At 39.8% G+C, this 25,637-nt stretch overlaps 1 protein-coding gene across 2 annotated transcripts in view; it reads left to right on the top strand.

Annotated features, from left to right (window-relative positions):
* The window catches only part of LOC120508760 (connector enhancer of kinase suppressor of ras 2-like), a 164,809-nt gene that overhangs the window by 94,173 nt on the left and 44,999 nt on the right, over positions 1–25,637 (top strand). For both annotated transcript variants that reach the window (XM_039722659.1, XM_039722658.1), the window contains exons 8-12: positions 8,006–8,065; positions 11,845–11,913; positions 20,561–20,707; positions 24,660–24,793; positions 25,347–25,552. In XM_039722659.1, coding sequence (XP_039578593.1) covers positions 8,006–8,065; positions 11,845–11,913; positions 20,561–20,707; positions 24,660–24,793; positions 25,347–25,552 — 616 coding nt within the window. The remainder of the gene's footprint in view (positions 1–8,005; positions 8,066–11,844; positions 11,914–20,560; positions 20,708–24,659; positions 24,794–25,346; positions 25,553–25,637) is intronic.

Here is a 25,637-nt window from a genome sequence, read left to right as displayed (position 1 = left end):
CATTTGCTGTAGGGACACAAGGATTGTGCTGGGGAAGCCAAGACCCCAATAAAAGCTGGAGTGGAAGGTGACACTGCAGGCACTGGGGAGTGCTCACTTGCTCCCCTCAAGAGCCAGGCTGCTTTTCCCAGCACAATCTCCTAAACTGCCTCCAGCTGCCTTCTCAGAATTCTCTTTATTTTTATTTTCTCCCTACAAGAAGAGTAATTCAGGAATGTTGCTTCTGGCGTGAAGGAAGCAGTCGTAGGAGGAAAATATGGGGGAAGTGGGGAGTGAAATTGGCATCCATGAGGCTTATCCACAGAAAACCCCCAAACTGACAAATCAAAACCCACTTGAGTGCCACTCTACACCTTGTGACATGTTTCCTGTTTGTAATTCAGCGTGATTTACAGATTTTACATTTCTGTTAGTTGAGACACTTTGTATTATTCCAACATCTTCCTCTTTGTTCTGACATTGAATAGCGACAAACGTCATATGCAAATGCTGTCAGAGTTACAAGGGCATAATTACTCTGAGGTATGCATATTAATCTGAGAATGACATATTTTAATAACATGAGGGGGTGTTGTGTGACTGCACAAGTTTACTTTATTCCTAGGCTGATTTAGTCAACAAAGAACATTACCACAGCATAAAGCACATTCAATTTTAGTTCTGTGGCATCGCAGATGCTCAGCCCAGTGTGTAATCCTGAGCACAGATACAATTCCCTCGCTGTGCTGCTGCATCCTTATGGCCAAACATGTTCCCTTTATGGCCCAGTTTCCCCTCTAGCTCTGATTTCTGGGTTAGTGCAGGGTGCCCAGGAAATACAGGTCAGTGCATTTGCAGGAGTTACACTGTGAATATCCCGGTGCTTTTGACTTGCATTAGGATTCCTACACCCTGCAGGCCAGCACTCTGCATGCCTTTCCTTTCTATGCATAAATAGGATGTATTTCTGCTGGTCTAATTAGGGGAAGGTTCATTGTCAGTGCTGCAGAGAAGCTGAGCACAGAGCATTGAACATTTTCCTCAGAGATGATGGAGCACCATAAGCAGAGCTTGGTGTTGCTGATGCTCCCCATGCAGTGATGGCTCTGGATCAGGCTGGTGGAGGACAGGAGTGGAATCTACCCCAAAAATTCCCTGTGGGGAACTGAGATTTCCTGGGGTGCAGGCTGAGGCAGGTGTCTGTCAGGAGCTCTTGGCAGGAGCTGGGGTGTGATTTGGGCTGTGCAGTGAGCAAGGTGGGAGCTGCTGGCTGAGATGCTGGGGCCTTTCCTGTGGTTCACATTCCCTTTTTTCCTGGTAGAACTTGAGGATCTGTGCTGGAATGGTCCTGGCTGGATGGACAGGACCCCTGTGGGGTTCTCCATCCACAACGTGCCCGTGAGTTAAGAGCCAACAAAAGAGCAGGGAGTGGGCACTGCTGACAGGGGACATGAGACAAATACTGCAATCAAAACTGCCTGGCAATTTCTCCCTTTTTTCCCCCCTTTTTCCCTTAGATGAAGTGAAATCACAGTGAATGAGTGAGTTTTCTGTGCCTAATTGTGAAGGCACTGTAACATGTTAGGTTGGAAAGTTCCTTGTAATCAATTTTGCTGACACTGTGTTCTGTTTAGAAGAAAATATGAAAAAGGACTATAAATGGGAATAAAAGAAAAATCATGTGAAAAGGAAAAGAAAACATTAATCAGAATCAAATATAGAACGGAGTAATGAATTACAAATGGCTTTCTCATGATTGTATAGAGGATTTTTTTTCCACAGGATATCTGCTCCATTCAAGAGAGAAATGAGCACTATTCAGTGAATGGAAAGTATTCAGAGTTCCATTTTTATCCTTATCATTCAGTCTAGGGGTTGAGGCCTGATTTACCACACTCCAGCTAAGCTCTGCAGTCCCTGGAGTTACTAATTTCATCGTGAGCTGTTTTATTTATTTTTTATATGGCCTTCCTGAGTGCTTCACAGACACTAATTAATTCATCCTCACAACACACTTGTGAAAAGGATACTGTAATTTTAGTTTTAGAGGTAGGAAGCTAATGCACAGCAGTTGGTGTCAAAATCACCAAAAATGTGTTTTTCAAGAGCGGCTTAATGTACAATTTTTCAGAACATTTTCAGAGCATAAATTTAAAACTCAGGCTCTCTTGGGTTTAAATGTAGCTCTAATTTTCAGAGCTACTGAGAACAGGGTTCATCCAGGGTTGGCACTTACAAAACAAACACAATTATTTGCCATTGGAGAAAAGTGTGTTGTATTGTAAACCACTCAGATTCATGAAAGAATTCAGTTATCTGGAATGATATTCAGCTGACTAAATTATGAGTCTTCCCAAGTTTTCAAAACTCCTTTTGCAAAATTTTTATTATGTGCCTTCTAATGTCTTCCCTGAATGAGCCAGGAATCCTATTGACATTGCACAAGCTCCCACATAAATGGGATTAATTTCCAGGTCCAGGTCCTTGCAATTGCTGCACGGAGTCAGAGCTCCTGCAGGGCACTGTCTGTGTGTTTAATTGTGTAAATAAATCCTGGATCATAAAGCATTTTCACAAAGGGACTCTGAGTCTTTGGAATGTGCATCTTCAGTTCTAGAATTTTCCTCTCTGTGCGATGATGAGCTTTATGTCAGTTTTTTTTTCTTTTTTTTTTTTTCCCCCCTCTCTAAAACACCTTCTTTGCATTCAGCTTTGTTAAAGCCTGGCCTTATCTGCAGCCTTCCCAGGACACTCTGTGTGCTGTGCTTTCCTGGCACTTTGCTGGACAAAGGAATTTGCATTGGGAACACTCGGTCTGGGGTCTGTTCCAGGTCCTGGGGACTCTGTTTGCATCCTGATCTCTGCAGGCATTTGTTGGCCTCCAGAATATATTGGCTTTTTTTCCTTTCTTTTTCCATTCCTTCTCCTGCTTCACTGGTCAAATTGGTTCCTCCTTTTCCCTATTTTGCCACTGATTTTTCAGTGGAAAATACTGAAACACACTCCATGTATTTTCTATTTCATTTTGAAATAACTTTAAGGATTGCAAAGCACTTTTTCTCCTGAATTGTAGTACTGGGTATGGTAATGCCATTAATATCTGAAGTGCACAGCATAATCAGCACGAACAAGATGTCTGGAAGGCAAAGCTTTGTTTCAAACAATCAATTTGACAAACTTCAAATAAATTCCTGCACTAAGAAAGTATTAAATTGTGAGAATCACCGTTAGCTCTGGCAGAACATGCACACATAAATTTTTCGGAAATCGAATAGAATAAAATAACTTTGTGATTTAAGAAAATTGCCTCCTCACTTTAAATTTTTTGGCTTGATGGATCCACAAGAAGCCCTTGAGCCAGGAGTTTGGGTTGCTGTTGGCAGCTCCTGAGCTTGCTGCTAAATCCTTGGGGATGAAAGTTGATGAAAGGCTGGAGAACCTTGCTATGATTTATCTCCTCCTGTGCCCAGAGCCAGTTTTGGAGCAGTTTTGCTGTCACATAAACAGGCAGCATTTTATTGGAGATTTTATAGAGATACAGAATGGGATCATAGAATGCTTTTTGAGGTCTGGGCCTTTTTCCTCCCTCCTGCTCTTGGATGATTGGGGATTGTCCATAGTGAGAGATTATTACAGCCAGTATTATTTCAGATGAAACTTTTTTTTTAATCTTCTGAACTTGATGTCCAGCTCATATACCCAGAGACTCTTCTGTGTAAGATTCAGCTTTAATCTTATTTGATGAGATTAATGATGCCTCTTAAGCAGGAGATTCTAAACAGGGAGGCAGTTGGGGTTTTGTGGTTTGGATTTGTATCTTCTGATATCTGTGGAATGCATTCTTCTTTCCTTCTGGAATAAAGGCAGAATTTTATCCCTCTTTCTTTCACTTTTTTATTCTTTTTCTCTCTGTTGTCTGAGCTTCCCCTGCTGATAGAATCAGTGTAATCAGACACACTTTAATTAAGATGTATGCTGCTAATATTCAGAGCCTTCATAATTTTTCCTTCTTCAGGAAGGAATTTTTTTTTGTTCTTCAGGAAAAGAGGGAACTTTTCCTGTTTCATTTGAAGAATTTAAGGAAAGCAAAGATTTTATTTATAATTTTTTTAATGAAACCAGCTGTAATGTTGGAAAAACAAAAAAGCTGAACGAACAGACAAGATTTCAGGTGCACAGAACCTTCTTATGAAGGATTATTCATCTATCCACTCTCCAGCTACCCTTTCAAATAGTGCTTCTCTTGCTGTGGCATATGAATTTAGGGTGATGGAAGCCAATCTTTCCCATTTTCACAAGAAAGGAACTGCAATGTAGGCAGGAAGAAAAAGTAGAATGGGAAGGCAGCTTTTTAAATGGGAATATGCCTGGCCTAAAACTGTCAGGGTGTTCATCTAATTATTTCGAATTATTTTTAAAGGCTTACAGAAACTTGACAAATTTCCATCATGCTTGACATATAAAGGTTCTCATAGCCTAAAAGCCCAAACAAAACCAAATTTTCTTATACAGAAGAATAAGAGAAGTTACTATCGTAAGTATTTTGAGAAGTGGAAGTTGTCTTGCAGGAAGGGAAAGTAGATGTGATTAAATTTGGGCAAAGGACTGCAACATATAAGGCAGAAAAAAATTTTGAGGACTTTTTAATGGTATGAAACTAAAAAAAAATCTCCATCACCTTCTCAAAGCACTATCATGGTGTTCATTTAAATGCATTTGTGTAACATTGATACGTGAAATAAGATTAAAGAACCATTTTTTATGGGGCAAAAGATCAAGGGGTGTAAGAGTTCCCTGGTTGTCTGTGGCATTACAAATCTGCATCTTTGCTGTCACTGCTTCCCTGTGCAGGAATAATTGTTGACACTTAAAAACACACTGCTGTCATTACATCCTGCTTAATTAGCCAGATGATTCTGCAAGAAAATTTTCAAGAAAATTCCCCTGACATCTGGATATGCTGTTTTGTGGGGAAAAGTCTCTTCAAAATGGGATTTTAAATGGTTGATGTCTTCCCATATGTTTTCAAAGGTCAGATTTTAATGAAAAACCTTTAATTCACTTTGTCACTAGGGGACAGTGGCAGGGTTCTTGATTTGATGCCTGAGAAACATTTCCTTGTTCTCTAACATAGGTCAGTGTCATTCTTCAGAGTTTATGCCTGACACATCAGTTATTAAAGAGCAACTATTTATTTCTAAATGTTCACGAGTCTGAGCCATCTTCACAGAGGAGCATCCTTGAACTTTGCCTTATCTTGAGATAAGGGGTGCAGCTTGTTATTCTTTTCTCCGAGATCATCGTTGACATTCAAGAATAAACCAGAGAGACTAAAACCCCATTCTTGGGGGGAAAAATTAAAGAAAAGAAAACACAGAGAGAGATTAATAATTTTGAAAAAGGAACAGACTGGTAAGAGAACAGAAAGAAAGCTGGGAACTGAGTCACTGGGATGGACAGGACAGGGTGGGGCAGGAATGGACAGTGCTGAGCTTGCAGAGCAGCAGGAAGGCAGAGCTGGGTGGAGAGGGCAGCAGTGGAAACTGGAAGGGAAAGGGCAGGAGAAGCCTCTGTGCCCCCCAAGAAGGGTCTCACGTTGGCCAAACCTCTGCATTTCACTCCAAAGTGACCAAACAATTCTCTGGATATGCCTAAGCTGAGCCATATGAAGTGAAAAATTAATATAAGAACTTTGATATTTTTTTTTACATAGAATAATCTTTCCAGCTTTTCAGGTAAATATACGTCAAGGGGATGCTCTGCTCCTGTAATGGTCAACAAGAAACAAGCTCATTATTTTTCTTTTGGGAAAACAAGGATGAAAGCTCTATGTAGGATTATTTGAAGGCTATGAGTCATTCAATAAAATTGCTTATTTTTAAATATATTCTTAAATTTTAATAACCAGGATGAAAGAGCAGATAACAAAATGTAGGGTAATTCTGTGACATCAGTCAGGTTTTATGACTCTCCAATGGCATCTGTTAAGAGATAAAATTATAATTTGATTTTTTCCAAAAATACACAGAGATTTACAAGAGTCTAAGAACTTTAGGAAGAAATAAGTGGTAAAATTTAGTGCAAAGTTTAGCACTCTGTCCTCTTGTGGCCTGAAAGATTTTAATCTGTTGGGTTTTTTGAAGAGGGAATGAATCTCGTCAGAGCAAGTGGGATGTTAGGACTGGGATATTAAATTTGATAGAAAAGTGTGGCTGGAAATGTGTTCCTGAGGTTGACCAAGTGCTAAAAGAGCAGGAATGTTATGTAATGTTCTTGTGAAAAGTTCACTGTGGAAATTCAGCATAACTCACACTAGATGGGCAAAATTTCTTCTCAATTAAATTTAACAAAAAAAGGGTTTTTAATAGAGATTTCCCATCCCATTGTCCATGGGAGCCTTCAGCTTTCCAGGATCCTGTCTGTGTCCTTGAGCTGGCAAAGAGAACTTTGTCCTTAGCTGCTGAAGGGACCACAGAGACAGCAGAACAGCAAACACTGAGAAATTAAACATCTCTAAAAGGAAATAATGGAAGGTTCACCAGCAGCTTCTTTCTTCCAACTAATCCCATTTTATGAAGCTGATTTCAAGACTGGCAAGGTTCAATTTCGATCTTTGGTCTTTACAAATGAAGTCGTTTATAAAGTACACTAATTTAAGAGAACAACTGAGATGAGGAATAAAATCTAAAGCAGAGTTTCCTATGCAATAGAGTTAAGCAATCAGCCAGCAATCAGGTTTGGACAATCTTTATTTTTAAGATTTTAATACATTTTAAAGTTTCTGAAATGCAATTAATTTGCATTAAGGCAGAAGTTACATTTTTCCCATGAAAAATCCAAACAGACCCAGCTAGAGGAGGTTGCTCAAGGCCTCATCCAGTCACAATTTGATCATCTCCAAATCAGAGATCCCACAGCTTTGCCAGCCTGTTCCAGGGCTTTATTTTCCTGATGGTAAAACTGAAAAAAAAGAAAATAATTCCTTACCAGAGGAATTTGTCTTTTTTTTCTCATGCTCCCACTGTGAGGAAGAGTTTGGCTCCATCCCATCTTCCAGTTTACTTGTGGAGAGCAATATCACCTAAACTTTGCAGGACTTCTAAGTTTTGGGTTTTTCTCAAGGGCTTGGGAGGTGGTGTTTGTGTCCCCACCCTGCCTGGAGATCTCCATCAGCATTCAGGAGTCTGGGAATTGCTTTCTCTGAACAAAATGTTCTTGGTTACTGCTGGGGACTCTAAACTTCGGGGCTGACAGCACAAGGAGATGCAGAGCTATTGAAAGAGCAATAAATCAGCAGCACAATGTACCAATTAGATGAATTAGGTTTCCAAGTGTGATGGATAACTGCTGTGTGAAGAGAGGGAAGCTCTGACCTGGCTCCTGGGAGGGAAGCACAGGAGCCACTGAGCCTCCCTGACGTTTGGGGCTCTGAGTGTGCTCAGCCCCACAGAACCCTGCTCTGGCTGTCTCTCTCCATTTGTCAGGCTCCTCCTTGGAGCAGAGTTCCTGATGGACTCATTACAAAGCTCCTGTTAGTTCACTAAGCTCGTTTTCCCCATAAATTAGCAATATGAGCACTGGGTCCTGTCTCGTCTGAGTTAGGCTCTGGCTTTGTTTTTACTGAATCGGGAACTCTTTGACAATGGGGCATTTAAGTTTAAAAACGACTCCTGCTCATGCTTTCAGTTTCAATACTTCTTTTATGTCACTTGTAATAAAAAGAGATCATGTTAAATATTTCAAACACTGAGTAGACACAAGATTTTATGACGATGCTCGCTGTTGAACTCTGCTCACAAACTTCAGAATAAAAAAAAAGCATTAAATAAGAAAATTCTGCTATTTATAGTGGTCTTGATATAGATTTGTTAAGCTTAGATTTGCAAATGTTAATTGACCACAGCTCCTTCCAGTCTGTTCAAATGTTATGGTCCTTAGAACAAATCTATTATTTTAATTATCGTGCAAATATCCTGTATTTGTTTCCTACAAATATTAATTACCCTTTTTGCTTTTTATTTCCCAGGGAATGTATATCAAATCAACATATGATGGACTACATGTAATCACAGGAACAACAGAAAATGTAAGATTCTTTATTTTAAAATGCTTTCATCATGCTTACAATTATTTTCTGTGTATCTGCAGTGCATTTTGCAATATGTAAGCTTGCTTTAAACCAAGCCACTTTTTATTAATATCTTTTTTTTCCTTTTTTAGGTATGTGTGTCATATTACCTTTGTAAAGACTTAGTACCTTTGAACACAGACATAGAAAAGCCTCTGTGTTGAAATTATTAATAAGTAATGCTATAATAAAGGAAATTCTCAACTTCTGCCCTCGGTCATTCCTCAGATACTCCTGTCTAACAATATTCACACAATTTCTCTCTGGCACAGGTGGTTTCATTTATATTAAGTACATTATATTTTATGTTTTCTGTCGTTTGTATTAAATATACAGAAGAGATCAATTATAATTTTCATTGTAGCCCCAGAGGTATTAAAAAACCTGAACTAAAATCACAGAGAGTTTTGCAGCTCAAAGATCTGTGTGAGGTTTGAGGGGACACCAAAGAGTGTGACAGCAAGAACAGCTCAGCTTCTAAGCATCCTCCTTGTTCCTTAACGAGCAGTTCATAATTATAAATTTGAATAATGAAATTGACTTCAACTGCTGCCATCTAATTACTGTGACAGACTTCACAAGCACCCTTCTGGTCCTCATTTCTCTCCCAGTCACTGCTCCCTCTCAGGCTCAGGGCTGGGCAAGTGACAAGGTCAGATTTTATACAGCTGAGATTGAAATTATGGATTGCTGCTGCCCGAGGAGCATCACATGAGCTCTGTGAGATGCAAATCCTGGCTGGCGAGTGCCAGGGCTCTGCTGGCCCATGTGGGTGAGCTCCATGTGGGATATTTTCATTGATTTATATACATTTAGTGGTATTTATATGGGTTTTGTCAGATGATTTGTATGTCACAATTTGGGAAGACAAATCTAATGCAAATTAAACTTGAAATTTGTTTGTTTCTATTGTCACCATTGGCAGCATTTAGAAGTCTAAAAATAACTATATGTGTATCTTGGGTGCTGAAAATTATGACTGATCCATCTTGATTATGTTGGAGAGATTATGTTCATAGATTGAATTACTCATGGTGTAATTAATCCATTTTTTTACTGTAATTCTAATTAATTTCACAAATATAATGCAGTTTGTAGGGGAAATATTGATATATTTACAATTGAAATTCACAGGAAGAGTTACTAAATTGCCAACCACTAAAATTTTCAATTTTTTATTTGAACTATCAAAACTTTTTGCTATGACACCACCAGAAGAAATTGCTTTTTTTGGTTTTGCTGGAAGTGTAATCACATGTGCAGATAAACCAGCTTCAAAGACCTTTAACTTCTGGTGTTTCAGCAAATTGATTTTTCATTCCTTTTGAAGGGATAATTGACCTCAGAGCCAGTGTTTAATTAGCTCAGCCTCATCCAAGTCAGGAAAGCAGCTAAAAAGAGAAAGAGCCAGGCCTTTGCTGCTCAGCTGAAGTTAACCATGACGGATGGTGGAGTTCACTGAAATCTCCTGCTTACCTCTCATGCCCCACTCAAAGCCAAAGAGTTTGTTAAAGCCACGTTGAATTCCAGGGATATTTCTGTTACATGTTTGCTCCTGGAATGCCAAAATTCCACAAGTTTCCACTAAAAGGAGAAAGTGGCTCTGGAGCCAGGTGGGTCCTCACATCCTGCACCTGAGGTGTGGGGTAAAATCCTGTTTGGTGTAGGGGAGGAGGGCTCAGGGGCTGGAGGGGGCTCTGGCTGCTCTGCCAGGGTGCAGCTCAGAGCTGGAGCCAGAGGCCAGGCAGGTGAGGGGCTGGAACTGGGCAGAGGAAGGATGGCGGTGGAAAAACCAGAGAAAGGATGGGGAGGAAAAGCCAGAAAGGAAGGATGGGGATGAAAAACCAGAAAGGAAGGATGGGGAGGAAAAAACACAGAAAGGATGGGAAGGAAAAACTGGAGAAAGGCTGGGGATGAACAACCGGCCCCCAGCCCAGAGTGACCAAAGCTGTGTCAGAGGTCAGGCAGGTGATGGGCTGGAACTGGGTAAAGAAAGGCTGGGAATGAAGAACCAGCAGTGGGCAGAAGGTAAAAGCTGTGCTTGGAACAGCCCAGTCAGGCTGGCAATCACGGTGTCCAGGGCTGGCTGATTGCCCTATTGGCTGATTATTGGTAATCAATGCCATCTCCTGCTCCCAGAGCCCTGCACGGCTCTGGCTGCTAGCTGGGGCTGGCCCTTGTGGGGTGATGAGTCTCTCTGGCATTTGATTCAGAAATAATTGCAGTCATTTCCCTGTCAGTGGCAATTTGGGTTTTTTCTTGTATTGCCTCCCCTTCTCTTTGTTCCTTTTATTTGTTTATGTTTTATGTTTTTAATCTCCATTCACAAAAGGAATGAGTGGGATTTTGGGTTGAAGACAGTGCAGCTGAGGAGCTCTTGCCTGCAGTGAGGTCATGGCCATGAACTTCTCCACATCACTTTCAGTTCAGATAAATCCTTTCTTCTTTTGTGTTTGACACGTGGCTCGTGTTTATTGTGTTTAACAATTTATGTTTTAGGCTGGCTGCAGGAGATATCCAGGAGCTCAGCTACATTTTGGTAACAGCTTTTTCTCCGTGCAGTTCTTCAGCAGGATTAGAGCCAGGCCACCCCCTCCAGCTGCAAGGGGCTCCTTTTCTGCCTTTCTCAGGAGTCTGCTGGCTTGGCAGGGAGCTTGAACTGTTTCTGGAGGATTATTTTGCTTTAAAAATTTCAGCAGTTTGACAAGGGGCACTCAGTCCTCTCCTCTCTCTGACCCTGTATCTCACAAGTCAACTTCCCCCTTGTCCAAGTCTCCTGGCTGAACAGCCAGCTTCCACTGGGGTTTGTTTTCCAAGATGATGTCCCAGCTCTTGAATTCTTTGTGTTTTTTTCCTCCTGAGTGCCAGGTTGGTGTGCTCTGTGTCAGTAGAACACTTGTAAGCCAGAGTACAGTGCAAACTATTTGCCTTGAGTTCTCAGTTCTTGACTCCTGAGCCTGCTGAAATCCTGAATGTCCCTGATTTCTCTCAAGATTTAAGATTTCATCAAAGCTTCTAAAAATTATTTGTAGAATAGTAATTGACCATGCTTGAGTAGCTCCTCAATGGGTTTTAATCCATTTCATCTGCTCAGAACAAGCTATATTTAGGATAAGGGAGTTTTTCAGCTCCTGGATCACGAAATTATGTGAATAGTGTGTGTACATAAAATCTCCTGAAAAACAAGTCCCTTACACCCATTTGTAAATTATCACATTCTGTGTTTAAATGGTTCATTTAGCACTGTCTTGGAAATGCTGGAGCTGGATTTGAAGGTATAAATTCCCTGTGTGTGCAGAGCATCCTCAGCTCCCTTCAGCAGTGACACTGCTCTGCAGAGGGCTGAGCCCTGATTTCTGTCCCACACTGGCTGCTCCAGCCCTGTCTGGGGGGTGTTGTAACAGATTTAACTCCACGAGATGGGAATTCACCCAGGGTATTCCCAACAAGGTTGTGACTGCTCAGCTAAACACAATGGAGTAACTCAACTGGCCAAAAGTGGCAGCTGGAATTCTAGATTGCAATGGCAAATGGAATTCTAGATTACTCCATCAAATTTTATCAGAAAAAAAATATTGTTCCTTGTGAATATGACCAAGTTATCATTATTTGACAGCAATAAGACCTCTTTAGGCACAGCTTTCTTGCCTCCTTCAGCGTTCATTGTTTTAATTCCTGCTCTTTCCTTCCACCTCCACACCCTCCCTGTAAAGTAAATTTTTCTCTCTTGTCCTCAGTCTCCTGCTGACCAGTGTAAGAAAATCCATGCTGGTGATGAGGTGATCCAGGTCAACCACCAAACTGTGGTAAGTATTTTAGAAATTCTATGTGCTCAGGCTTTGCAGCACAGAAAAGTAAAAAAGTTGGTAAAAAGTACTAATTCTTCTTTGCCCAACTATATTATTATTATTTATGTCATTTTAAACATCATATTCACTGCTTATTCTGAATAAGAAAAGGCCCAAATTGAGTCCATAACCAGCCCAGAAGGATTAAGCCAAATTTACATTTTTCACAGCTGCTGTTCAACATCATATTCTTCTTATATAAGGAGATCCAAGAATATTTCCTTGAAGTTCTTAGACTTCTCATTATGCACTCGCCAGCTGGTTTAACTTCTCCTCTTGAACAGAATTTTGCATTCTGTTTAATGCAGGATCCAGATTAATAATGCAGAAGTGCTGTAACAGCCGTGTATGCTGAATCTGTTGGGGGGAAGATATAAAAATGATTAAAGTGTTGATAGAAATCTGCCAGGGTTGGGGTTTGGACATTCTTGATGGAGATTTTTTTTATGATATCCATAGGCAGGTGGATGCTGAACCTCAATATTGCAGTATGTAATTTAAATATAATTTAAATAGCTCCAGTGTTAATGCAGCTACAGGTGAAAGGACCAGTGGTATTTATTATTTCTTGGGCATGAGTAGTAACAAGGACAATGGTAACTTCCTAAGAAACTCCTAATTTGGCTATTTTACTTTGTCCTGGTGAACCCCATCTCCAAACAGAGCAGCTTCAAAATTAAGAAATCTCTTTCTGTCTGTCACTTGTGTGAAGTGGAAATATGAAAGTCTGGCTATTAAAATCTTATGATTGGAGAGCAAATATTTTCTCTTGAAAAGAAGTATAAGTTATTCATTTATACTTTAAATGTTAATGCAACACACAGCTCTTATCTGTATTAGAGAGTTGTCATAGTTACAAGCTGAAATATGCATTAGGCTGGCTTTCTCCATCAAACACACTCTTCAAGTGACAGATCTGATTTAATCTTTACTCCCATAGGTGAAATCCCCCATTCAGCTTCTCAAGAATTGGCTTTTTTAGCAACTCTTTCCATGCCTGTTATTACAGCAGGCTCAAGGTGGTTGATACTTGTAATCCCTTTCCACCTGAGGGCACAGGACCAACAGCTGAGTCAAGAACCATAAAAGACATTTTTTCAAAAAAAAAAACAACCCCATAATAAATTAATTATTCATTTTGAAGTTTCCAACAAGCCAAGGAAAGAGACAAATGGCACTGGTTCTTTTGGAAATTTATTCTTGCTTTGAAATGGCTGGGGAAGTCTCATTTTGTCTTCAGTTTGGAAAATCAGGCAGTAACAGTGAGGGTTTGCATGGCTCAGAGGTGTGTGTCCAGCTCTCACCCCTCATGGATTAGGAGTTTTAATATTTTAAATATCCCTTAGATCTTCAAGTGTCACTTCTGGCACTCCTTGCTGCAAACCACCCTCAGCTGTGCTCCTTCTTCCCCCCAGTTATCACGTTATCATGATCCATATTTTGCTTATAATTAGCATTATTTCCATTAGTGGACTGGAATTATTCAAAGGCAACAGCTCATTAAATTTCCACATAATCAAAATTCTAATATTAGCACGACCAGCTCACAAAAAGGGGTGTAACTCATTTGAAAATAATGACTGGGAGGGGTAAGAACTTGCAGATCTCTGGTGTTGCTACAGGTTTCCCAGAGAAGATTTTATTTTGGTTATCCTAATCAGGATATTTGTTTAAGGTTGATGTTTCTGTAGCGTTTTGGTGCCAATATTTTATAATATATCAAATATAAATCCTTCAACACAATGTGTTTGGAAGAAACTGTTCTGAAGATGATTAGAAAATGTCATTTTTTCCTGCCACTGCTGGAAATACTTCCCTGGGCAGAGAAAGTATGGATCTCTTTCAGCAGATTCCAATCCTATAGCTGGCTACCAGCACCATTTAATCTGATTTTGACTGAACTAGGCCAGCATATTTTCTAGATAAATTCATATTCATTTCATATCATCACTTGAGTTTTAAAACTTTCATTGATGTTCCCACAACCTGCAATAAATTGCTCCGGTAGTTAATTATTCTCATTGCTGGGGGGAAAAGAGTCATTTTATTTGTAGTCTATATTTGTCTGGCACAAGCTTCCAGTCCTTTGATCTTGATGTATTTTTATCTCTTAAATTGGAGAGCAGGTTTCTCTTTTAGGTATTTTCAGGATGCAATCAAATTAGCTCATCACTATTTTTTTTTAGTAAGGTGGATAATTTGAGCACTTCCAGTTTGTCATCCTAATGCATGGCCCTCCTCAGCATCCTCTTCCAGTTCCCAGCTGCAGCACTCTGCATTTTTCACAGGAGTTATGGAGCTGTCCAGGGCAAGGGTTCACCTGGGTAGGGCAGAACTGTGGTGCTGAAAGAGTGAAAATGAGATTACAGAGCCTGGAGCTGTTCCAGGGCAGGTCAGGGTGGATTTCGGGAAATGTTCTCCCTGCAGAGGGTGGCTGGGCACTGAACAGACTCCCCAGGGAATGGGCACAACTTTTTACAGTTTTACTTTGCTTTTCAAAAGCATTTCTATGGAGTTGAGAGTTTAAAAGTGTTCAGGAGGTATTAAAGGAGAGCTGCTTCCAAATTATGCCATGCAACAACTGAAAAAGTGAAAAATAAAAGCCTTTCCACATGGAATCTGGTCTAACCAAGGAACACTCTGTAATACAATTACAAAGATCAAAGAAAAAATAATAGTACTTTAAGCAAGAAATTAATTAAAGCAGGCAATTCACCACTGGCTGTTAAGATCATTTAATCATTGTCCAATTTCCTTATTTGCTTTTCTGCTTGTTCTTCTTGCTTATAAGATTTTAATAAAACCGTATAAGAAACTTTAAGAATAACTTATACATTCTAAATTACTGCCACCCTAACTCTTTATTTTTCCCAACAATACAACAGGGACCAATTCTGCCAGTGCCTTGTATATTTTTACTTCTTCTCCTATAAAATTCTACAGAAGTACTAAAGATGCCACTGTAGCACTTCTTTGTTTGCAAAATTAACAATTACTTCTTAGGAGGTGTATTTTCTGCTGCTTAGTTGAAATAGTAGATTTTATATTGTAATCTTTTTTCAGCATAAACTTATGAAAATTAAATTGTGTTAATTTTCCTTTTTAGATATTTTTTCAGACAAATGAGAACATTGGAGATCGAGATCAAATAAATATTGATTCATCTACGTGACCAAATGTAAAATATTTTGTCTACTTCTCCATAGAGAAGTGATTTGTAAACAAGGGAAAACTGAATTTCTTTGTCTTCTGTTCTTTGGTTTTTTTGGAGGTTTTTTTTTGGTGAGAGTTAGGATTTGAAGGTTATTTCATAGGACATGGAGCAATAATAAGGCTTTTAGTAATTCCTGTTGAAAGCTTGGTGTTACTCAGGAGCACCTGGCAAGACTCCAGGAGTCAGAATGTAGTAATTAATCCCAAACCAACAGAGCACCATAGAGCTGATGTGACTGAAAATGGCAAAGATGAACTTGGAATTAATCAGGAACAGGTTTCCAGGAGAAACTGAGTTTGGATACCATTGTCTTGACATTAGTACTATCTTGTCTGAGATAGTGTGGGAATCTTCAGGTCGTTCACAGCTATCAAGGGTGTTCAGTTAGATGGGAGCATTAAAAAATGTAATGGGTAAAAAGGAAAATGTGTCATCTGTCTCACAGGAAGAGGAATTATTTAAGGATTTCAGTTTGGTTAACTCAGCCAGCTGGGGCTGAGACAGAATTCCTCTTTCTCCACAGACAGAGGCAATAAAGACCAGAAAGAGAAACATTCCTTAAGGCATAAAACACTGATGTGCCAGAGCAAGAGGCCACAGAAATATCTGTAATAAATCTGTTGTGCTACTTGTTTCTTATATTCTCTTGAAACAGCTGCAGGTTTTAACTGAAGTAGTTGCATTTTCACACTCGAGGTTGTTCTTTGGAATGATGGATCCTGTGCTTTCAAGGGCACAGAAGAGAGATGGGGACAGATTTTCAGGAGGGTCTGTTGTAGAGGGGCAACGACTTTATACTGAAAGAGGCAAGATTTGGATCAGATGCAAGGAAGGATTTTTTTGCAGTAAAACACAGGCACAGGGTGCCCAGAGGAGCTGTGGCTGCCCCATCCCTGGAAGTGTCCAAGGCCAGCTTGGACAGGGCTCTGAGCAACCCACTTGAGGATGTCCCTGCTCCTGGCAGGGTCAGGGTTGGACTAAATGACCTTAAAATGTCCCTTCAAACCCCAAATATACTTTGATTCTAAGTACATGATCAGCAGCCTAATGCCCTTTCATACTGTTCATTGTCAAATTACATGCTTGAAATTAAGTGTGTCAAGAGCCTGGCACAATGAAATCATTTCAGCACTAATTTATTTGTGTGAAGACAGTCATTGAATTAATACCCTCGGTGTCTGTTTGCTGAATTGTAAATATGAGTCCTAATGAGAGCTCATTTTAGGTGGAGGTAATTCTGTAAATGCAGTGCCAGGTCACACCATCTGTGTTTCAGCACACTCTGTGTTGGGAAATGCAATTGGGGGGGGAAAAAAAGGACAAAAGCTGTCAAGAGAATTTGAACTTCTTTCCCCAAAAGATGCCCTTCTGTTTCCAAACAAAGTGCCACATGTTCCTTCTTCTCCAGATCCTGCCTTTCAGAAGGGCTCAGCAAAGCCTCTCTTCCAGCAGTAGATCTTGCTTCTTCTTGGATTCTTGCTGTGTTTCTCTGTTAGTTAATGAAAATAACTATGTAAGATAATGGGAGAACATTTGGTTTTCCATCATCAATTCTTGTTAGGAGCAGCTCGAATATTAATGAGAGTGAATCAGCTACAGGTGTTAATGACGAGCTTCCCCTTCAGTGACAGAAAAGTCTTATGATCTTCCACCACATTTTTGTCTAATAATAATTTCTTATTTCCATCTTAATCAAACCAGCTCCCTTGATTAATTCCCTAATGAGGCAAAGTGAATTACTTAAAATATGAAAAGATGATAGTCTGCTTCCTTAAAAAAGTTGGGTTTACACCAGCTGGGGTATTTTTTAATGCAAATATGAAGAGAGGTCAAACTTTGCAGGTTCAAGTAAATATAAATATCCAGATGGCTTTGCTTATGTATTTGAAGAGTCATGAGGGGAAACATCTGTCCTGGTTCCTGTGAGGGGTTACTGCAGTCAGAGCAGAATTACTTGTTTTCAGGTGGTGTGCAATATAGTAGGACATAAATATTTAGAAAATATTTGGCACAGCTGATTTCCAGACCAAATGCCTGAAAAGGGAGCTGTTAAATTCCTGTTGGTTATTGCTCTGTCTCCCCACTGGTGATCCAGTGAGCAGAGCAGGCACAAGTCCCCCAGGCAAATTCAGGTGTGACCTCCTTTCCTGCTGTGAGGGGCACTCAGCATTTCTGTATTCCTTAAAACTTTTCCATTTGTCAGAGTCCTGATAGGGTTTGGTGAGGCAGTGAAGGAACTGAGGAACCCATTCCTGCCTTGTCCCCAGAACTGTCAGGGAAAGCAGAAAAGGAACAGATGCCTCTGTCCCTGTGCACTCCCAGCTCCCCCATCTGAGCCAAATTTTACTTCTGAATTCCTTCCATAACAAACAGGTACAAAGTGTTTGGAAGCAATTGGCAGGGAGGGGGAAAACTTCTGTGGGGGTTCAGACCACTGGAATCCTCTGCTAAACACCACCCTGTCCAAGGGTTCAGCTGCTTTCTCAGTTCCCTTTGATAGACAAATGTATCATGCACTTCATGCCTCTGCAGACACCCAAAAATGCACTGATTTTTATTTTTGTGTGTGTGTGCATCTGTAGCATTAGGAATTTTTTGTAGGAATTTTTCCTACAGATCTGCAGTGAGTCATCCCCAGGCAGGTAGGCTTTCTTTTGAAAAGGGAGAAAAGCTTTTCCAGCATGAGCAGAGTTGGGATTTATAACAATGCTGAAATCCCTGCTGCTGGGAGGATGCTTTCCAAATCCCATTCATGAAAATCCAGGTCTTCTGAATGAGAAGGAGCAAAGTCATTATGAGGAGAGTCTAAAGAAGATATCGGAGAACTTAAAAACACTGCTTTGCTGTTAATGAAAGTGGGTTATGCTTTTCATGTTTTTCTCAACATATTAGTTAAGGAGTCCCAGCTACAAAATTATCAGGTTTGGGTCTACAAAATTACCTCAGTATTGTGGAATTTCCTGGTAAAGGAATTTATTGTCTTAGCAATTAATATTTTCGGAACCAATTTTTTTTAAGTTGCTACATTCTCAATTTTCCACCCATAGTTTCTATGAGAAAACTAACAAATCCTTTAATATAGACAGGAGTCCACAGGTTTCTTTTGCCTGCAGCTCTTTTTTCAACACTGAGGATGTACAAACAAATAAAAATTAATGATTGTGGCAATCTTAATTGTAAACTATGAAAATTTCAAACATCTGTCTGTGACCATTTTGAGTGAATTCTTTTGCATTCTTCTGTGTTTCTGCCATCTTTAGCATCTAAATTAGCATCCATTTTCATTTATGGAGGAAAATGAAAAGTATCACATTGGTCTTTTATTTCTTCATTGTTCTAATGTTAATTTAACCTTTCTTTCTGAAATAGCTTAACCCATTTTGGAGAATTTTATTTTGACTGTATGTGCTGAAAATCTTAAAGGAGAAAAATACCTTTGTGGAGAATGCAGAGCTAGAAGTCAGTTGTTGCTTTGAAAACTGATTTTTTAGGAGTAAATGTCAGAATCTGACTCAAGGACTGGTTTTCAACTAAGATTTTTAATCCACTGTAATCACTTCTCTTTTTTCAAAGCTATTTTTAGTAATACAATTTATAATAAGTTGTCCAAATTCCTGAGAGCATTTTATCATTGCCCAGTAGTAATGACTGCAGACGGTTCTCTGATAGATCTTGGTATTTAATGGTTTTGTCATTAAGGTTCTCATTGGAATAATTTATCCTTCACTTAATTATTTATCATTCTTTTCTAAAAGGAGCCCACGGAACTCTAAGGATTTCGGCAATCTCAAAATTCCATCAATCTATAAAAATCAAAGAGAGTTCCACTTGATTTCTATAATTGAGTAAAAGAGAAAAAAAAATACATGGCCCCTGTGCTTTTACAAACACAGCCCAAACTGGAGGAGTTTTTTGGGATGCAAGCTGCCATCCTTGCATTTGTTTGGATGTGCCCTATTTACAATTACTGCTGTTGTCTGGTTTCCTGTGGCCAGTGCATTTTTAGAAAGTTTTCAATAGAACAGCAGTGTTAAAAATAGAACAGAACTTTTAAAAGCTTTTAAAATCCTTTTTGGAATCCTGACCCATCTTGCAGTTCTGTCCCAGGTGGATGTTCACAGTGGGATCCTGGCTTTGGCCCACTGTGGGGGCAGCTTGGAACCTTACACTCATATCCCAAATTCCCTCCAGCCCTTAGAAAAGGATTTTAGTTCCAGTCTCTTGGAGGTTGATTTCTGTTTTCCCTTCACCTTTTTGTGCAATCAGATATTATCTTCCTCTAAGAGGAAGAGATTATAAACTCCACCTGCTATAACAAGGGGGTGAATGCAGACTGCTCTGTGCCTGAGCACCTAAATAATTTATTGTCCTGCTTTGTAGCAGCAGTGGGGGTTCACACTTTGGTCAGAAGAGAAACTATGAGTAAAATGTTATTATGAACTCTGACAGGTCTAACATGGCCAGGATAAAAATATTTACTGCTTGCATGTGTTGGCGCTGTTGCTGCTCTGGGATTCAGTAAACTTTTCATTCTCACAGGTTCGTGTCAGGGCTGATGCAGCTGCCTTGGGAAGGTTGTGCCTGGGAATTGCTGTGTGGGCCCAGCATCCCAATTCCTGCTCGTGCAGCTCTGCTCAGACCTGTGGCAGTCACAGCATTTATGGCAGGTCTTCACCATGGCCATGAACTACTGCTCTAAAAATCTGCTGTGAGTGGGACAGAAAAGGCGGGGGAAAGAGAAAAGCCCTAAAAATAAATTTCCTGGCTTTGTGTATAAATAATTCATAATAATATAATAATTCATAAATTCCTATTTAACTAATCAAGTTGATTAAGAAATGTCTCTAAGTAGTTTTTTTCTCAGTGGCACATCCTTGCAGTACCAGTGATTTCCTTTTTCATGGCTCTGTTTGCAATTTACAGCAACTTGGAGACTCAGCTGTGACCAGGGGCTGTACAGATAAACCAATAAATGATCATTTATCTCCAGTCAGGGGCTTGCAGCTCTTACCTACATGCTGCATTTGTTGTTCCAGCACAGTCTGGCTTCCTCCTCAGCACTCCCTGCTGCAACTCCAAACCCAGACTGATATAGTTTCATGACTTCTAGACCTCATCGTCTGATTTGAAATGTCCCATGATCTCGCAAGTTATTGAAAGGGTGACAGCATTCACTTCTGCCTTATTTTGGTCAGGAACGTGGCTAAAGAAAAAAAAAAAAGATAAAATTCCAGCTGCAGCAGCCTGATTTCAGTCCAACAGAGTTTATAAAAACTGCTTGTGTTTGCAAGGAGCAGGTTGTAATAGACCTTGCTGGTTAATAGAACATTTCCTTCACATTTCAACTTAAATGGAAAGCTTTCAAAATTCAATTATGGACTTTTTCCTTAGGTTGGCTGGCAGTTAAAGAACTTAGTAAATGCACTGTGGGAAGACCCAAATGGAGTGATTTTAACCTTGAAAAAGCGTCCTCAGAATACCCTGGTTTCTGCTCCTGCCCTTCTGAAGAATGTGAGGTGGAAGCCTCTGGCCCTGCAGGTAAGGTGGCTGCTGCAATGTTGTGGTAAATCCTTTATTCCAGAGAAAACACTGGAGTTTTACCTTGCAGTGAGAGGAGCAGGAGCCTGTCCCAAACTCCTCTGAAGCACAGTGCTGGGACAAACAAGTGTGGCAATGCTCAGATTGTTTTCTCCATGTTTTGGTGATCTGGCAGCCACAGGAATTCAGACAAGGAAAGAACATTTACAGAAAGTTTTATGAAGAGCAAGGTTCAGTGGCTGCTCTGCCTGGCAGAGGCAGCAGTGCTTCCCTGTTTCCATTATTTCACAGTCTGTCACCTACTTGTTTGTGACCAGGTGTGTCAGATCCATTAAATTCCAGGAGAACTCTGCTCCTGTTGCACACCTCTCGTGCAGTTGGAGTTTTTGGCAGCAGGGATGATAGAACCTCTGGTGTTTTCTCTGTACTCATTCCTTGAAAACCTGCTCATGCAAAAAAACAAAAAAAAAACAAAAAAAAAAAGACAATTGTGAACACCACAGCTCAATGAACACCACAGCGGCTTCTCCCTACAGCAGGAAAAACTGGCTGAAACACTGAACTCAAAATGCCATTTTTAAAGGAAAGGCTTGCCAGTAAGTCAGTAACTGTTGATGGTTGTCTTTAATGCCATTTACCACCCTGTAAGAAGTTGATCCACTTCCATCATGTGGAAGCTTCTTTGTTTGGTTCACACAATACATGAACCTGTTTCTGAATGATTTTTAAATTAATAAAACAAAGCAAACCCTTCGAGCTTATCCAGGCAGATTTCATCCCTGCCTGGCATTTTCTAAACCTTTCATTTCTCAGAGCTCCTGAATCCTGCACAGTGGCTTCACTTAAGGAGTTTGTGTAATCCTTGCAGCCCAGGAATGCTGACAGTGGGATTTAGGGCCACCTTTCTTTCTCTGTTCCTGCCCCTGGGGGAGAGGAATGGGGCCCTGTGACCCCCAGAGGGGATTTTTCTGTCATAACACTGCAGGAATAACATCCTTTGCTCTGGCAAGATGCTCTTGTATCTACTTGTGAACTTCAGATGGAGCCTCCAGGGGCAGCAAAATGGAAATTGCAATTGCACAGGGCTTCCAGAGAGACCCTCTCTTTATATTTGTGCACTAAAGAATCATAATTCACAGGCAGCACTGGATGTGGAGGCTGTGGCAGAGTGAACAGTGTGTGTATGGCCATCAAAAATGCCAAATTTATTGTGGTAGCCAGAAAAGTGAAAGTGCACCAAGCTGCTTTGGTGGAATTATCAGCAGTTCTGGTTTTGTGATTTCTCCTCTCCTGATGAGCCCCTGAGGAGCAAAGGGTGCTCAGAGTGTCTCCTTCCCTGAGTGTATTCCTTCTACATCAGAGAAGAGTGGGGTGAGATATTTAAATAAAAATATAAACCACTTTGGAAAACAAAACCAGCCCTGCCAGCTTTACTTCTTAAGAGCAGATTCTGTTAGGAGGCATGGAAAAACCATTTCTAGATCTTTTATTCTTGCTGCCACAGAGACAAACTCGAGTGAGAGGAGCTGGATCTGTTTCAGGCCGCAGGTTTTGGGTTTGCCTGCTTCCCGCGGCTCTCACCTGGATCTGGTGTTATTTATGATTGTCAGTAATGACTTGGAAGCAGCCTGATTAAATTTCAAGATGCCACCGAAGCCTGTGCTTCCTGGACAGCTGACACAACAGCTTGTTGCTGCTGGAAGCAGTGAGCTCACTTCCCTCTCCTGTTGGCTGCAGTGCCCTCACCTTTCCGTGACTTTGGCGTTTTTTAGACTCTAGAGCAGTGGAATTGCAAGGAGAATTTCTGGGTTGGTTTGTTTGTTTCTTTGCTTGTTGTTCTGGAGGTTTCTGCTGCTCATGGATTAAATTGGATCCTGCAGAAAGAGCAGAGGGCACAGGAGGGTTTACAGCGAGGGAAGGGCAGGGCAGGGAACAACCAAACAGCCACGAGCTGCAGGAAATACCTGAGAAACAGGCTGAGAGACACAGCTCATCAAAACTCAGATTTTGTCAGTCACAAAAAGGGATAACACACATGGGTGTGATGTATTCCCTGGCCTGTTCCAGGTCCAGATCCCGTTTCTCTGCACGTGCTGTTTTCATGGTGCACCCATTTATCTATTTCTGTGTCCACATGTGGAGCAATTTTTCCATACTGATTTAAAATAGAATGGAAATAATTCCATTTTCTGGGAATCAATTTTTTGCTGGTAAAAAAAAAACAAAACAAAAAACAACAACAAAAAAAAACCAAAACCAAAAACAAAACCACCAAAACAAAAAGCAGAAAAAGCAGTACATAATTAGGGAAGGCAAAAAGGAAATGGGTTTAAGAACTTGAAATCATATTTGTTACCTCGGGTTGGTGCACAGCAGGAAGTTTTAAATAAGAATTGCCATGTTCTCTATTGTTGCTTAAGGCACTTAAAGGGGTTGTTAATATTTTTTTAACAATAATTAAGTTTAAAATTATACCACATAGGTAATTTATGAATTATTGATGATACAGAATCTGTGAGGCTTTATAAAATTTACTACTTGGCCTTGTTGTAGTATTCTTTTGCTTTAGAGGGTTTACATTGATGCTGAATTAACAACAGCACAGTTTCCATTTGCCAGTTTTGTGCTCCGTTATCTTTCAGTCAGATTTGTGACATCATTTTTTCCCCCTTTTGTCTGGCTGACATTATGTGATAGTAGAAGATTATTTGAATTTTAAACTCCCTAATTATTTTCCCACTCAGGACAAAATGTTTTGTTTTTTTCTTTTTTTTCCATTTGCAAAGACAAATAGTGCTCTGCACACTACAACTTCATTCAAATGAAATACAATATATTGTATACTTTCCTTTTTATTTGGAGAACTTTTCAAATTGAAATAATCCTTCCTGTCACAACTAACTGATCCAGAACAATTACACCATTTATTATTTAGTTTAACAGTAAGCATAGAGAACTAATAAAATTTTGACCCCTTTGTAGACTAAAATTCTTATTAAAAAAATCAGTTTTTGGTATTTAGGGCTGCTTTTACTTTTTGAACCACATAAAAATATTTTGGTGTTTGCCTCTGGAGGATAGGAAACATTTTATTTAGAAAAAGATCAGTGTTTATAGCTTTCATCCAAATTTTGCATCACTGGGTTTTCCTTCCACCTGTAGAAAGCTGGTTGTATCTATTTAACCATAACTTTTATAAATAAAAATATTTTCTATTTCTTGAGTATCAACACAGACTGAAGCTTGGTTGAAAATTATTCTTTGTTTATATCTGTGTGTCCTGCCCAGCATATTTGGTTATCATCCTTGTAGTCCTTGCAGACCATTGGCTTGAGCTTCTCTGTGACACCTGAATCCAACAATTGTGTTCAACATCGTGTGAAAGTTTAAAAAGCAAAAATCTTAAAGGATATTTATTTATTTTTTAGGTTAATTTCTATTTCTTTGCTATTTACTGCAGAACATGCATTTGTTATCACCATGGCTATAAAGCCAAAGGACAATTAATTCTGTTTCTTAAAAAATCAAAATGTTCTGTCCTTGCTAACAATAAATCTTCCACTGAAACCAACACAATCATTTCATTCAGTGCAAGTATTCTAGAGCTCTGTAATTAACTTCTGTATTAATGGCATTTAATACAGTGTGTCCTTTCTCCTCAGATAATTGATTTTCTGCATTGATTAAAGATCATATTTTGTTTGAGTCTCAGATTTTCCCTTGAGGTGGCTTTTAAATTAATTTAATGGTCGTTTATCAGTTTCTTTCATAACATTCTTGAAGTCTAGAGTTTCGCTGGACACCTTTTTGGAAGAAACTTCAGAAATTAAAAAAAAAATTCTAATCCAAAAAAAGAGGTCAAAATTCCTACAATCATGCACACTGATTTTATTGTTCCTTGTAGCACAGAAAACATTAACTTTTTCTTCATGTGCCCTTTTGATTTTTACAGCCTGTGATTCCAACCAGCCCCACGAGCAGCTCTACAACCCCAACGAGCACGATGGGCATGTCCTCAAAAATGGACAACTCTGCACTCCAGGATGTTTTCATCCTCTCCCCTATGTCAGGACTTTATGGCCCCAGGTATTTATGTCCTAAGGAATTCGAGGCTTTGAAAAAATAAAATTTTACACTTTGATTTCATTAGATTCATAAAACAAACCCAAAACCAACAGCCCCACCATCAAGGTAAATAATTAATAAAATTAAGAGCTAAAAATACATTAAGCACCATATAATTGTTTTGAGTGATTTAACTTTCACTTAGCTGAGCAAAATGTGGGTTTAGCCTTAAATCAAGAAAGTATTTAAAGAAGTCTTTAATCAATTAGTTTGATTTAGTTTTATGTATCTATTTCTCTTACTCTTGAGCATTTCTGCAAGGGAAACCCTTGTATGCTCATATTAAAACAATTCCTGATATTCTCCTTCAGATCCTAGAAAACTCCTGAATGTTTATCTCCTAATTAAAGTGCCACCTAATGATGGTTTTGTTAATTTACATTTGTTGAATTGCCTCACTCACAAAGTGAACATTTCAATTGCAAGACGTTTTATTTTTAGTGTTTGGGAGAGGCAGGCGCATGCTGGGAATTTCCCTTAAATGGTTCATTTCTCTGTCATCTTCTGTTTTCAGGGATGAAATTGGAATAATGTCTTGTGATGACATCAGCAAGTTTGGAAAGTCTGGGATGAAAGGCTCTGAGTCTCCCAACTATTTCCTGGAGCACGAGAGTGGGAAATTCTACACCCTGGTCGAGGGTGAAGGGCACCCCGGGGGCTCTGAGTACGAGAGGAGCAGAGCCTCGGGCGTCAGGAGAAGGGAGAAAACCCCCACCCATGGTAGGCTGCATTTCCTCACCTCCTTCTGTTCACAAACTCTGAACTCTGCAACCTCCCCAAATCTGCCATTCTTGTCAGACTGTGA

The sequence above is a fragment of the Passer montanus genome, unplaced genomic scaffold, assembly GCF_014805655.1.
Source record: "Passer montanus isolate IOZ18808 unplaced genomic scaffold, ASM1480565v1 scaffold49, whole genome shotgun sequence".
NCBI classification, from domain to species: Eukaryota; Metazoa; Chordata; class Aves; order Passeriformes; family Passeridae; genus Passer; species Passer montanus.
The sequence above is the reverse complement of the archived record's forward strand: the minus strand, read 5'-3'. Positions and strand labels throughout refer to the sequence as shown.